We start from the raw sequence: 15,507 nt of genomic DNA on the forward strand, positions 1-15,507 counted from the left end.
TTTATCCGCAAACAAAATGATTTTTTTAGGAAATATAATAAACGTATACCTCGTATAACGTATACGTAACGTATAATATAATATACGTGTAATACCTCCTTTACTTTTTGTATCGCATTGTTACATTACCAAAAGAAATCGTTGAACCACGTACTCGAGTTGGAAATTGAGAATGCAGCTGAGTAAACATAACGTGCATTTAACGCTGGGCCAACAAACGAGACAAAACAAGGTGTACAGATTTGTTGCTCCCGAAATGGTCACGTTTTGAAAATGTAAATATAACACTGCGTTAGTATGCCAGTGGCTACTTGTATGTCACGAGCATTATGCATTATATTATAATTATGTACAATTGCACAAAGGTATCCATGCATTAAGCAGAAATAGAGTACAACAAAGATGATGATTTATTTGAAAAATATTTAATAATAAACATTGACAATATACAGAGAAAATACGCCATAAGAAGTCGCTATGGGAGTAGTAATAAGAACCTAACAACTGGTCCAGACTTACAAAATATCATTCAAATCAGACAATGACGTAGGTGCTTGCGAGTACACCTCGACTTCCGTATTTAACTATCGACTTTCTTTCTTTTCTTTTTTTTTTGTTATTTTCTAAATTAAACTTCGAGTCCGTTTTTTTTTTTTTCATTTTCTTCCTACCACAATCATTATCCGTTCTTCCTTTTTATGCAATGTGTTCTTATTCTCATATACCTTCGTACCTCTGTGTTAATAGTAGGCATCGAGTTTTACACGAATTTACATGAAAATTCGTATTTTATACTTTTAACGTACTCGTAACTCGATTGTGCACTTTTTCACGTATATACTTTATTATTCATAGACTCTGTAACTTTCGAGTTTTCACGAAAAATTGCTCGATCCAAATTCTGCCGATTAATTTATTTAACCGTCGCTCTTTGTTCGTTTTACGATTCGGTTTGTTACACTGCGATAAGCAAAAAAACAATTGGCATATAATAGCTGATGAAATTTTTTCCCATTTTTTGTTGTTTGCTTTGTTCTCGACGCTACTACCTTACTTAGAATTATTTTTAAGAGTGTGCTCTCGTTACTTGCTGTCAGCCAATTGGTTGATCTCATCAACGTGGTTACTATATAGTTAAATCGCTACCTGACCAATTGTTAGTCAGCCAATTGGTTGGCAGACCGCACAGACCTTATATTAAACTTTACTTTATACACGCACGCACTCATTCTAGAAAGTATGCAACTTCATAATGTCATGGAACATCCCATTTCAAAGTACTCACACTTTTGTTTTCACGTTAATTATTCTCATTTAATAATTCAAAAAACATCGACGTGGCTTTGCCGTTCTCGCGTGTAAACCATCCGTGCGTTTTCACTCTCATGGAAGCTTGACTGACAAGAGATGGTAAAATTTAATTTAAATAGTTGCTATTTTTATCTTATATTTCACAATAGAGATATTCGAATGAATGTACAATATTTTTTGTTAAACAATGTTGAGAGACAAATTGTTCAGAAAGAATATTTGCTATTAGTAACGTTAACAGTTGGCGAATCAATGAGAACGTTTATTGACTTTTGAAAGGAAAATAAAAAAATTTAGGGAATTTTCATTTTTTTTTTTTTTTTTCATTCTCTGTGTCATTGGAGTTTCGAGGAGAAATGCGCTACGGAATTTTCTTTTGCTTTCACTTTTTCCAAGAGTTACGGTAACGCCACGTCCCCGTACACTAGGATATGTTGCTCATAAGACGTGTCATTACGTAGTCATGAATTCATCTAGAGTCATCTTTTTAAAGTATTACATATCGTATGGTACGTATCATCGAATATTTTACATTGCGTTCGCTAATCGTAATCGTTTTTAATCGATGGTAAATTAATATCGGTAGTAGGAGCTTCTTCCATCGCGTTTCCTCTTTTATCTTCCATTGTGTCCTTGCGTAAATCCTTCGGTGTTTATTAATAAACCCCTGCGTGTTACGTAAGCAGCGAGAATATAAGAGAGCGGGTCGATCGATATAGATCGTTATGATCGTGGCTGATCGATCGTATTGATCTAGAGGGATAGAGGAAGGAAGAAAAAAGTATTTGGAGAAATTTATGTGCTGTTATTTCAAGGCGTACGGGACACGATATTTTTTCTTTCAAAATGAACGATGAAATTTTGCAACGATTATTACTATTGGAGAACAGCGAGAAAGGACCATGATCGTTTTTCAATTGAAGTGCATAAGAATAGTTTATATATTCAAAAAAACAAATTATTCAATATCATATAAATAATATGTCCACTATGAAATTTCACTTTGATTGAAAAAGTTTATCAAATAAAAAGATACTTTCAAAAAAGTTCTCCATGTTAGTAGTCGTCGTTGATCATTTTCCATGTAATAAGGTTAAGACCGTTCATCAATCGTTTGATAAAAAAATATCTGTCACGTTGTGCGATAGGCCTGTCACGAATAAAGCGACGAGAATGATTTCTTTTTCATTTCAGGAACAAAGTAAAGTAGACGTCACAAGAAAAAATCAGACGAGGGATATTAACTGTGATAGCGGTGGTAGTAGTAGTTAATACTAGTAATAGTAATATAATAGTATTAATTGAAGAAAAGTGTAGTTGTGCACATGACAAAAAAACTGACGGAAATATCATTAAAGGCTTTTTGCAGGGGCCTCGTCTAATTTGAGCTTGACTTATACTAGCAGCTAATAGTAGTAGCCTACCGTTAAAGGTAATTTTAATTACGAATAGTATAAATTGTAGTTACAGTATATAATATACAGGTTTTGTAGGGTTGGGGATTTAGGGGTGGGTCATGGCTTTTCGTAAAAGGATAGAAATAATGGGATATATCGTAATACGAATCTGCACGCACCATGGAAATTCGAATTGACGAGATTTTGGATCCCGTTAGAAAAAATACAGGAAACCGGAATTGTGACTGCGCAGTAACAACGCGCGACCGACTGCAGTCACGTACAATGCTGATGCATTAAATATAATTTATAATGTGAGAGAGAGAGAGAGAGAGAGAGAGAGAGAGAGAGAGAGAGAAAAGTACAGTCATTCTAGAAAAGCCTTTAGATTTTTTAGAAAGAATAAAAAGGACTAAGTAAAAGGTTACTACTATTGAAAAATTAAACGCTATCAGCACTGAGCGTGAACTGCGCATGCGCACGTGCACAGGCATCGACACTGTACGACGATGGTAGTATCCGGTGTTGTTGCTAAGGACACGCGACAACGATCGGTTGTATTGGATTTAGATTAATCTTACGTCAAACTATGTTCGTGATAATTAATCCCTAATTAATCGGTTAGTTGATGAACGCATCGCTCTCGCGGCTACGGCTAGCCTGATTTGTGCTCGACGATATTTACATGTGCTGGTGGCGCCATCCCACGTATACGCACAGTGATTTCCTGGTTGTAATCGGACGCTTTCGCACTATACTATCCTAACCTAGCAAGTATTCGGATTAAAACGTAACGACGGCCCTATTATATGTCTAACGTACTTCTAAACAAATCTTTGTCATATTTGGCTATTTTCTCATCGCAGTATACCTCCCTTCCCTACTAACCCCAGCTGTACTCTTCGCGAATCTCAACTCGCCATTTTATATTGTATTCGATCATTCTTTCTCTTTCTCTTCCTCTCTCTGTCACTGTCATCCAATTACAGTCATTCGCACATGCGTACGTAATAATCTACGCAATATATATCTTCATTTAATTCTAATCTTAACGGGATATCACTCACTCGGCTCAATGTGCGTACTATTTTCTTTACTCGCGACTCATTCATTTTTTCATGTCCGAAGACTCTCGTCAATTTCTCACAGCGTTGTGTTAAAGAGAAAGAGTGAGAGGTCTGAGACTTTATCGATTCGCGTTTCGATATTGTTAATCGCTAATTAAACGCAGAGGATAGATGAGAATTGATCGAAAAAATAAAAATAAAAAGAGAGACTGTGCCGTGTCGCGCTCTTAGACAGTAAACTGTAATTATAGTGTTTGTATCTTTTATTAATAAACTGGTAAGTTTTTACTTTTCATTTCTTTGTCTCTCTTCACTCGTTTCCACATATGCGAATTACTATTACTTAAATTCTCTCCCGTGTCCTGACAATCCAGCCCATATTTATAATGCGCGCGCAAGAAGTTTATGCAGTCTGTTGCGTCTGTACGCCGACGTCTTCCAGAACTTCGAAGGTCAACGCTACAAAACTTCTGGTTTCGCATCTGTACAATAGTGCGCGGTTATCTCTAACGCGGCCAGCTTTTTGGCGACAGGTCCGTGCGAACCTCTACTTATTTATTTAATTATTTGTTATTTACTTTTTAATCGAGTACAATATTTTAATCGCTCGAGAACGATCCTCGTGAACGAGTTTAATGAGTTTACATCGTTCATGAGAATGCAGCTCTCGCTACGCTTACGTGCGCTTTTTCATCGCGGATACGATCCTTCACTGAGATTCCAGGGACAGTCGAAGGCATGTGCTGCCTTACGATATTAGATCAATATCATAGAAAATGTAACAAAACAAAAAAAGAAGAAAGTGATGAATATAATTAACAAAAAAAAATATGGGAAAGCGGGAACGGGGTGTATAAGTTCAATAAGGAGGAAGTAAAAACAAATTTATATAAGGGAGGAATAGAAACGACGTGTCATCTCCGTTTTGGCGACTAACCAAGAAATAAATTAATTACACCAGATTTGTTAGATCCGCGGCTTTGTAAATTTTGTACCTATTAACGGTAGGGGAAAGAGTTGCGAAAGAGCGGGTGACGAGGGGTTGTGTTTTTCTGATTTTTTCTTCTTTCTTCTTATTGGCAGATTAGGATATTAATGACTGGTACGAGGAAAGGGGGTTGTAGGTACATTACTGGTGGATGTATACAAGTTGACAGGTTGCTTTACAGAATTACTTTGGAAATCGCTAACGAATGCAAAACAAACAAAAAATAAAAAGGACTACGAGTAAACGCGTTTGATTAAAACCGGTTCGAGAATGATGACTAGACCCTGTTTACCAGAATCCGGTACGTCGGTCTAGGAGTTTTCCTTTCTTTTTCTTCCCTCTTTTTTATCTAATAAAACGCTAATTCTATTAATCGTACCTAACGTTTGGTTCGCGACCTACACACATATTTGGCATAGAAACCTAACCAACTTACGCACGCACGTTTCTAACAGCTAGCTACCTAGGTCTCATTTTACAATTAATCTTCCGCGCTACTCGTTCACATGGAAATATAATAATTGTAATAACGCGCCCGACCAATCTTTCACTCGCAGGTAGAGCGGCAGCCGATTTTTTACATTCTAAGGACGAGTGATCGTCCACGGTGCGTGCAACATTGCTTGACAAAAAACTATGTAATCAAAAAGGGAGGATATACAAAAAAAAAGGTAATCAAAAATAATCAAGATGAAAACCGCGACTCGGGCATATAAATATAATGAAAAGATTATCTTGCCTTTTTACGTATGGAAAGCGAGTAGAGGGAAGACAAACAATAAAAAAAAAAAGAAGGTAATCAAGAGGACCAAACTTTGCGATTTTCTATGCCAGATCAGACATACATGTTGGACAAATTACGTATTTTTACCAAATAGATTACGTACTAACGAGTAAATTGCAACGATACTACACGGGCTATATTACATTTTGACCGTGACAATATTACTTGTATAATTAAATCCCCGTATGCGAATTTGATGGTTGAACATTACAAGCATCATGAATTTCATGAATTGAAGCTTACGCGTGTGTGCAGTGTTATCGAGAGAACCACTCGTCCTTTGACGGCTGCCGTTTACGTAGCGCACGCTTATCACTTATCATTTCAATCTGAACGATCCAGTCACGGAGCCATCCCGTTATTTTTTGCCAGGATCCTTCCTCCGCTTATCCTGTCTCGCAGCAATGTTATTATCAAAATTGTACGGTCCTCGATAGAGGCATGAAATCTATGTTTCTATCTTTGTTTGGCCAAGATCGCAACGATGAATTCGCGTTGTTCTTATCTATCTTGTACGAGGAGGAAGTACGGGACGCGAATTTGACAAGTGTCATTTACACACATCGCTAGCTGATAGCCGTAGTCCCGAACTGTCCAAATGACGAGGTTCAGGATGACAAAGACGATGTCGATGAGGTTTATGATGACGGCGAGAACGTGCTAAGTGATGTGCTACGAGAGGCTAACGTCGGCAGGTGGGGCTCCAGGCATCGCATTGGGGATGATGATTGTGTCGGTTTCTGGTCATGATCTGCTGAGTATACAGTAACGCCTTTGCAAGGAAGGCTTCCATTTAATAAGGTGTGAACCTGTTGTATCCGCCCCTGTAGACCGTCGCCTGTTAAAATAAAGCCAAAGATCAAAATCTATTAGTTCCCGTTCAATTTGAATCTTAGTCAATTTGTTGATGGATATTATTTATTAATCAACTTACTCCGTAGCCAGCAACAGGGCCGATACCATGTCCAAGGTAGGGATCAGCGTACTCTCTGCCGTATCTGAAATTTCATGATCACGTGAGACAACTATCCCACTGCAATTACATCCCAGTGATGAAGTAAGAAATAAAGAAAGGGTCAGGATGTCGTCATCTTTACCAGATACAAGCGTTCAGGATTTTTTAACAGGACTTTCAGGAGGGGTATCTTGCTGATCCTCGTGGCGTCTACTGCGCAAAGCACGACCACGACGGATTCTTCTGTAATACGTTATCAGGTCAAGAGTGAGTAAGGATCGAAGATCAGAAACAATAAATCATACGTCACAGCTAGGGATGAATTAATAAAAAAAAAAGAGATATATATATATATACATATAAATATTTAATAAATTTCAATAGTCCCCATCTTACCCAGCTACTGCTGCGTAACCGGCAACCGGCTGAGCTGCAGCCGCAGCCGCTCCGTAAGCTCGCGCCGCGACGGCCGTATACGTCGCCGCGGCGGCGTAGGTCGCCTGTTGGGTAGTCGAAAGTGGCGTCGTCTTCAGTAAAGGTGAAGCTGCAGCAGCTGCTGCGGCCGCCTGTAACAACCACAACCCGCCATGCAAGCTCAAGCAAGCTCGAATACTAATCTTCGTCGTGAACGTATCACGCACGACGACAGTTACTGTCTCTACGTTCGTAAGATCAGCTGCCGGTACGATCTGGAGGAGATCCTGAAGGATCGAGAAGGGACAGAGGACGCGGGTGAAGAAGGAACGAAGATGATTGTAATAGACTAGGAATCGGGAAGAAACGGATATCATTTTGGAAGATATCGAACGTTTTGATGTCCGATGGAAAAATTCAATTTTTAGGTTATGTTTGCATTCCTGGATCTTTGGACACCTCCGGACGACCGACCTACCAAGTACATGGAGCGATTAATGAATTAATTACCGAATTAAAAGAGGAAGAGATACGGCCAGGTAAGTAATAAGACACGTGGTGCTGGGTACTGTTAAGTTAGCATGCACAACGGAAACAATGAAGGTATAAAATGGTGCAGTCGATCCGACAAATGTCACGGGGTGCATGTTTCAAAGTAACGCAAAGTAAAAGGCAACGACTAGGGAGGCTTCTTAACTACGCTGCGAACTGGTAATCGGTTACGTGTATCGTGTGGCTTGAGCTTAATTAGCGTAAGCTAGTAACCTGGTGTGATCTGTGACTTAGATATTTACTCGGATTGTTGCTGGTTATACTGGAAGTGGTTGCGTGGTTTTTTTTCTTCATTTTCATCGATTATATCTAACGGGTACGCATATAGTGCTCTAACTTCCCGAAGTTCCTACTGGGTTGAAGTTAACGTGGACGAGGTATGGATAACGTTGAGAGGATTACAAGATTGAGGGAAGACCATGTTATTGTTACAAGTTGAAAACTTCTGGAAGAAAACTTATTCGAACTTTCTTACTGATACGGTACGGTAAGTTTTGAATTGACTTTTTTTTCTGTTGGAAAACGATAATAATGTTCTCCTTAATCATCTATCAAGTTCTTAAATATCTCGTTAAAATTTCAATCACATAAGTCGTTGACTATCACAGGTATTTACTAGGGAATTCATGTCTCAGGTATCGTCCCTGAGCCGATACATCAAATTGCGATAAAATAGTTTGAAATTATTTTCAAAAATTATTAAATACAAAAACCCAATAAAAATGCATTATTCTCATTTTTAATTCAGTTTATACTTGTGAGGAAAACGAAGAATTTTGCAAATCCCATCAAGAGGGGTCAACTACGAATTTTTGTTTCGCGCTCCGGCAGACATTAACGCCTGTGCAGGTTAGGAGAGTAGAGTGAACAAGGGTAAGTAATTTCCCAGCAAAAAGCATTAAGGCCATCAGCTTCCGCTGAACGGGCATAGATGCAATCGAGTATTCTTGCGGTTTTTATTCTCTCGGGTTTCTACGTCCGCCCACTTTCCGTCGTTCCAGTGCAGCAGCAAACCAACCCAAGGACCATGACAGCGTAACTGCATGCACTACGGCCACGTGTAGCTGGCGAAGAAATTGCAGTGGAAATATCAGACGAAACTTCCGTACTGAAACCCTATTGGCTCATGGATTTTCCACGCGTTCATTTTACTTAAGGTCAGCTGGCACCTCGCGCTACGTGTTCTCGTGTGCTCGGAGTGTAATGTGCATCTGATTTATGAGGATGAAGATAACCCCGACGGGACGCCTCGCGGGTCGCGCCGCTTAACCTAAAATCTACGTGCATGCATCTCAGCTTGATATTTCTATTCGCGAGCACCGTACCGGATTTCCGCGATGACTTTATCGATCCTCAGCCGGAAATCCGTTTTTATACCATCGGCTCACGGCGATGCGGACGTAAGGGGAATTGGCTGAAGGGTCGAAGCCACGCGACAAGGGTTGAATGTTACGGGAGTAAATAGAAGTGAGATTCTTGTAAGCTGCGTAAGAGATAAAGAGGAGCATATAAAACACTGTGCTTAAAAGGGACTCAATAAAATGCACGGTATCGATCAATTGAAAAAGGAAATATCGTTAGCGATTACAGAACTGAAACGAATTGGTGCGTCTGCGCATGCGCGTGGGTGCTTATGAAAAATATTACCGTTACAAATAGTAAACTGCTACCGCAGTGTGTTTTGTATTTATTTTCTACTACTCTGTACGTTTACTGCTTCGAATGTACCGGGCAACTTGACGGTTTCCTACGGAGAATCTTGGTAAGCTACGTTTTAAGTTTTAACTAGTGTCCGCCCCGAGGCGCGATTTACTTTTGTTTTTCCTGGTTTCGCGCGCGCTGTTAAAAACGCGAAACGACGTAGGCGTCGACGTGGAGTATGACGCACACGAGATGACGAAGGGGCACGAAGAGAACTGGCTCGGAAATGGAGAAGACGGTTTACTCTCTGGATGGTAGTTAGCTCGGTCGGTAAACATCAGGGTTCTCTTACGCTTTGGGGTTGCGGCTCATTCAAGTGCTCGAATTAAAGTTGCGAAACAAGACAAATTAGGGAACTTTTTCAATGAGTATTTTCTCGCGGTTACAAAGAAGTTCACGAAATTTCATACACGGTAGAGAAATACTGAAAGGCTTTTAGAAATGAGGTTCGGAGAGAAGGGCGGGAATTTTAAAAGAATTATCTTGTTAGCCGTGTGTTATGAGATTTCCGGGTGACTCTCGTCGTTAATTGAAAACTCTTTTTGAAATATGAAAACCGAAAAATTGACATAGCCAAATTCCGTCTTAACGGCATTACTGCGGTGCTGTATTATTTATGTTACTTTCTCTCTGTTCATTCGAGAAGTCGACAAGGTGCAACGTAAATTATTAGCCAGTTTATGCGGTACGCGATGTCTTTTGGCAACGCGAAAATTAAGCTTCATAAATTCCCCGTCGGGCGGAGTGACGTGTTTTCTAGAAACCCGTACCGCGCCGCCCGTCGCGATTCGTAAGTCATGAAAATAGCCACAAGGATCGCAATAAAGCCCACTGAAAATTCTCCAGCGACGGCGAGCGACGTGAAATCCCTATAGCACAGTATATGTGTACAATATACACACAGAAACGAGCTATATAACGCAAGCTCAATTCTACGTTTGACCAGAAAACGAAAAGAACAAATAACCAGAAATAAGTAAGTACATTATGCAGCAATAATTCGTTTATCGGTGCAGACAAGGTCTTAGGCTCGTCCTAGATCAAACCCTAACCTAACCCAACACTACTTTCGACGAGAGAGACAAACGAAAACAATCTATAAGAGTGAAATGAACAGTGAGCCAAAAGAAAAAAAAAATGAAAGAGAAAGTACAAAGGGACAGTGAATTTTGTATACGTTCCCAAGCGGTTATACACGAAACAGTTCGGATTCCCTAGAGCCACTACTCGGAATATGTTTACTGGGAAAGCGAGATTGTCAGTCAACGCACAGATTAATATGAGAGAGCGACAGCAGGAAATGAAAGAAGACTAACAATAAGTAAAAGAAAGAAGACGGTATTACACAGTAAAAAAAGAAAGAGACAGAGAAAATACATAGAACAATGAAAGAGATAATGGTAGCACGAAAAAAAAAAAGAAAAAGATAATAAGTAGAGAAAGAGAAAGAAAAAGGTGAAAGACTAATAAAACGCATCGCGTGAAAGTTAAATCCTTGCGAATAATAATGTCTAATAGGGATGGAGTTACAGTATACGAACAAACGAATCCGATGATAGAGGATATTATAAAATCAAATGCGAAATGCACAGGTATGGACCCGCGTTTAATCCTACCTCCAGGGCTGGCCCTTTAGCCTGAAACACAAACGGCAATCCTGAAATGTGAACCAGGCCTTATCCACGCGAGTCTCTTAAGGAGCCTCATTTGCAGTTGGCCTTGCAGCGATGCATCGATCGCCTTCTAATTGGCTGTCCTATATGATATGATATCGTGCCGGACTCTCGCTGACCTCTCCCGCCCGCTGGCTACATTTATTATGCAATTGTTAAATCCCGCCCGTCAACATTGACGAACGTAGCAGCTCGCGAATGCATAAACAAGGCGGCTTCTCGCAGAGTATAGTAAAATGCAACAAGATGCAAGCTATCCGGCACGAGATGCAGAATCATTGTTGGTTGCTTATGAGTCATGGCAAATGATCATAATTCGTATCGATGAATTCCGCAGTATGTCGACGACACGGAGGACGAATATTAGCGAAATGGAATGACTCAATTTATCGTATAATCGTTATGCAAGCCTAGCAAAATGTCACTATGTATATACTAACGTCGGCTGATGCTTGCGGCCATTCCAGCTATAGTAATTCCCGTATCGTTACTAAGTTATTAGGCGATGTTGATCGATACGATGCATGAACGTTTGGGATTTAAATTCAATAATAAAAGGCACGAGTGGTCCTGCAGATCCTGTACGTTCTTGTATCGCAATTCGTCTACGTCATAGAGCTAGTCACGGGTTCTTACCTGGAGCCTATATTGAGGATCCTGTGTCGCTGCGTGTGCTGCTATGAAGGGATCGTAGTAGACACTGTAAAAAAGAAAGCAAATGATGTTACGTATAAAAGTCGAATTCGTAACTAGATATTCGGTCGGGATCGATCGGAAATCAGTTGATCAATTGTCCACTAGGGATAATCATAGAAGTCGACAAGGTTTCCTTTTCGAAAGAGAAATATTGAAAATTTGGCAAAACAAAAGAGAGAGGATTCGATTGAATTTTACATTGAAATAATGACGTTGGAGATTGTCTCGATCGACCGTGACATCTCGCGGCTGAGTTCCGTACGTTGGAGTTCCGTAAGGAGGAGAGGTTAGAGGAATGTTTGTGCTTTGCGTGCAGATGCGAGAAATTCATTCAGGCGTCATTATACTTGTACAGTGCTAACGCCGCGAGTGTTCAGCCGCGCTCGTTCGTTAATTAGCAAAGAATAATTAGAGTGACAATTAGCAATTAGTCCCTTTGGATAATTTATAGCACGTGCATCACACGAGGCTGCACACTCGGCCCAGGTATATTGTAGAGGTAGCCGACAACACAGTGGAGATGCTGGCCGACGTTGATCCGTATAGGGTTAATCAGGATGCACTCTACTTACGCAGGTGCGAAGGGATGCAGAGCTGTTGCAGCAGCCGCAGCTGCAAGTGGCCCCGGATTCCGGGCGAGTGCGATTGCTGCAGCTCCTGTTGGAAAGGCCGCTCTCGCTGCTCCGACTCTACCACGTTGAATGGCCACACCTCTAAGTGCCGCAGCTGCAACACACATGCCACCACGGCCTACCTTGTAATTCACTGTTGACCAAGGCCCAAAAGTTCATCCCGATGCAGCAACGGCAACAGCAGCGGCAGCAGCAGCAACAGTCGACGGACCAAGAGGGCACGACGCTACGCGAGGATAACCTCAGGGATTTAAATTTGGGAAAGATGACGTATCAGTCAGAGACGACTCGACGTCCTCAAGAGAGCGACTCGACGTCCGCTCTGGACAACGAAGGGCCCACCGGCGGGCGGACCGTTAAAACTCCAGAGAAACCATCAGGCTCGGCGGGCAATCCGAGTACGGTTACAAGGACGTTAAGAACAAAACGCTTCAGGGCGCACTATCCGGCGAAGAAGTTAAAGAGAAAAATTGGCTTCGTGGTACCGACACACTCTATGACCTCTATAGGATCTACCGAGAGTATACGTGAGAAACCGCTCAAGTCTGTCCTGAGGAGTACCAGCGGCTCCATCAGGAGCAGTACTTCGTCGGTGAGATTCGTCCTGCCTGTCGACGGTGTGGACGAGAGTGGCCGCAGAAGATCATTGGGATCCTACAGAGCTGAAGTTCGTGAGATTTATCGGAATAGAATCGAAGGATGTAGAACAATCATTAGAATGCATCGTTGCCGTTTGGCTATGTGCATACTCTATGGAATCCTGGTCCCGTTTTTCATCATCATACCCGTATTTCTCCTCTATTGGGAACCCAAGACCAACCAAAGTGTCCAGGGTTGACTCACAGCAATATGTATACAGACATCTACTGAAAAAACACTATGGGAACACTTATCCAGCTCTGCGTCCTCGATCGAATGGGTTTACTTGAAAAACGTATCTGGCCTACCTTGTATCACTGCGCGGAGCTCGTCAAGTTCGACCAAAAATAATATTAACCAACAGGACTGTAATTGGGTTATTTAAATCAAGACAAACTAGCAGCACTGACGTTAAGGAGATGTCCAAGTATTGACTTTGTCTGACTTTAATATCCTTGTCTCTCGATGCGTGTCGTCCGATTACGTTGACAAAAGCAAGGCCGTTAGAACGGGCAATTGTGGGCGGAGAGGCGATTAGAGAGGGGTACGTGAGGACGACTAGCGATGCAATAAAATACAGGCGCATTCCAGGAGTTAAGGAAAGACACAACAAGACAAACTAATTAATTAACATACGATCCTGCGCGCTTTGCACGGTAATACAGTCAATGTACCGTCTATAGGCACGAGTAATTCGCTGACGTGTAAAGGCGGGTTCACATCGACGCGCGAACAGTAAGTGATGCGACAACCGTGTCTCGTGCATTGGGGTTGTGCAGGGATGTTACGTGAAACTGGCCAACGAGAAATGGGGACAATACACGAAGAATAGTAGCGCTAGTAGAGTAGTGTGGTAATTGCGGTGGTAATAGTAGTAACAATAGTGATAGGTAGTTGAGAGTGGTAGAGTAGTAGTAGAATGGTAGTACGATAGAAGAAGAGGTTGAACAGAGTAGCGAAAGGTCAGAGAAGGTTAAGGTTATACCTCCGTCTCGCCGCGGCTCTCGGGGCGAGGACGAGGGGTGCGGCTGCAGGAGATGGTGCAACTGCCGCCGCTGCAACTGCTGCCGCTGCAGCTGCCGAAGGTGCAGCAGCCCCTAGCCAGCTCCATGGCATGGCCGGCAACCTGTATCCTGTCGAAAATATTAGTGCACCGTGCCCTCGGGACGATGTCAACCCATTTTAGGGTAATAGTGCTAGTATTTTTGCAACCGTTAAATATACGACATTAGGTAAGCACTGTATTACATGGAAAAAAATATACGAGTAAGGACTTAGGACGGATGATGATTTGGAAAGGATTTATCTAAATTATAGTTTTTCAAACTGACAAATACCAGAAAACGCGCGCGATTTATTCAAAACGGGAATTTTCGAGTATGACGAATCGCGCGGAGGGAGGGACTGTGCGATGAACATTTTTCAAAGTTATTACTAAACGATGTCAAAATAAATAAAAAAAAGTCATCAGTCATATGTTCTCTGGATATTTGTCTGTGAGAGGTGTAGATGTCGCTCTCGGCTGTATGACGTAATTTCGCGTTCCTATTACATTGTGGGATTTTGCTTATGAAACTCTCGGTTTTAGTAATTCGCGTAGGAGAATATCCGTACTATAGGAAGCAAGGTGTATAACTGAACCGTGGCGAACAGTTGATTAAACAAGTTATTGTGCATAGTGTGTATTCGTATTCTCGATCGCGCATGCGCAGTTGCCTAAGAAATATATAACCGTCTCCCATTTACTCGCAGTCGCACATACGAGAGAGTTAGTCATTAGACTAAAACTACGGATAACCCGTGTAATTCAGTGCTGTGGGATATTTTATGAGTCGACATAAAATTTTGAGATTTTCAAAGAAAAAAAATTTGAAAACACGTACAGGAGCCTCGTACGAAAACATGAATAATTCAACAAGCAACACGCACGGGGATCAGAATAAACTCAAATAATTTTCCGAAAATATTTGTTCTCTCTCACTGGAGCCTTATATTACTTGCTTCCGTTTCTTAGATGCGTATGAAGAAAAAAAAAGGATGATCTACCGGACTCTCATCCGCGAAGCTAGAGAATGCGTCAAGATCGCCGTTCTCTCGTAAAATCTCTTACCCAACAAAATTTAGCGCGACGTTGCCGACGATTTTTTTACTTTTTTTTTTTACTTCAATTCGTTAAGAACGGGCACAAAGTTCTAAAGGGTAAACGGTACAACAGGATAGGGGATTCGACGTAGAGGACCATCACCGACGGCACAGTGCTGCGAGTAATTAATATGATTGAACCCTCCAGGGCCTTCGGAGCACTCGGGCGAGCAACGAAGGGGTGCGCGAAGTGAGGTTGGCTAGGTGAAAGGGGGAGGAGAGGGGGGCGGGGGTTACTGGCAGGGTTGCTCCGAGCGATCAATAAATGCTGCCAGCCACCCCTGGACCACCTCTGTATATATGCCATACCCCCTGAGAGCAATGTGCTCTCTCACTCCTTCCTCTCCCTTTCCCCATACCTTTCTCTCTCGTTCTTGTCCCTCTTATACAGTACCATCTTTGTATTCAACCCCCGTTCCCCGTTCAACCCCCCCTCCCCCTTCCCTTATCCGACTCCACTCTTTTTCGTGCTGCTTTCTCTACTTCCCAAATGAGCCTTCACTCTCACTCTCTCTCCGCATCCCTGACACGCAGACGACGCACCCCCCCCCCCCCC

General features: G+C 41.7%; 1 protein-coding gene across 15 annotated transcripts in view; it reads right to left on the reverse strand.

Moving 5' to 3' along the window:
* Positions 1-409: 409 nt before the first annotated feature.
* LOC107267676 (RNA binding protein fox-1 homolog 2) overlaps positions 410-15,507 on the reverse strand; it is a 123,961-nt gene continuing 108,863 nt past the window's right edge. For 5 of the 15 annotated variants that reach the window (XM_015739684.2, XM_025085262.1, XM_015739671.2 and 2 more), the window contains 7 exons: positions 12,111-12,264; positions 11,479-11,542; positions 11,283-11,309; positions 10,786-10,806; positions 6,899-7,068; positions 6,482-6,545; positions 410-6,385 (listed from right to left, as the gene is read on the reverse strand). In XM_015739684.2, coding sequence (XP_015595170.1) covers positions 6,341-6,385; positions 6,482-6,545; positions 6,899-7,068; positions 10,786-10,806; positions 11,283-11,309; positions 11,479-11,542; positions 12,111-12,264 — 545 coding nt within the window. In that variant the 3' untranslated portion in view covers positions 410-6,340. Of the gene's footprint in view, positions 6,386-6,481; positions 6,546-6,898; positions 7,078-10,785; positions 10,807-11,282; positions 11,310-11,478; positions 11,543-12,110; positions 12,265-13,794; positions 13,943-15,507 lie in introns of all 15 variants that reach the window. The other 10 variants (XM_025085310.1, XM_015739666.2, XM_015739700.2 and 7 more) reach the window with 9 other exon arrangements.

The sequence above is a fragment of the Cephus cinctus genome, unplaced genomic scaffold (genome assembly GCF_000341935.2).
Source record: "Cephus cinctus unplaced genomic scaffold, Ccin1 Ccin1_scaffold0029, whole genome shotgun sequence".
Taxonomy (NCBI): domain Eukaryota; kingdom Metazoa; phylum Arthropoda; class Insecta; order Hymenoptera; family Cephidae; genus Cephus; species Cephus cinctus.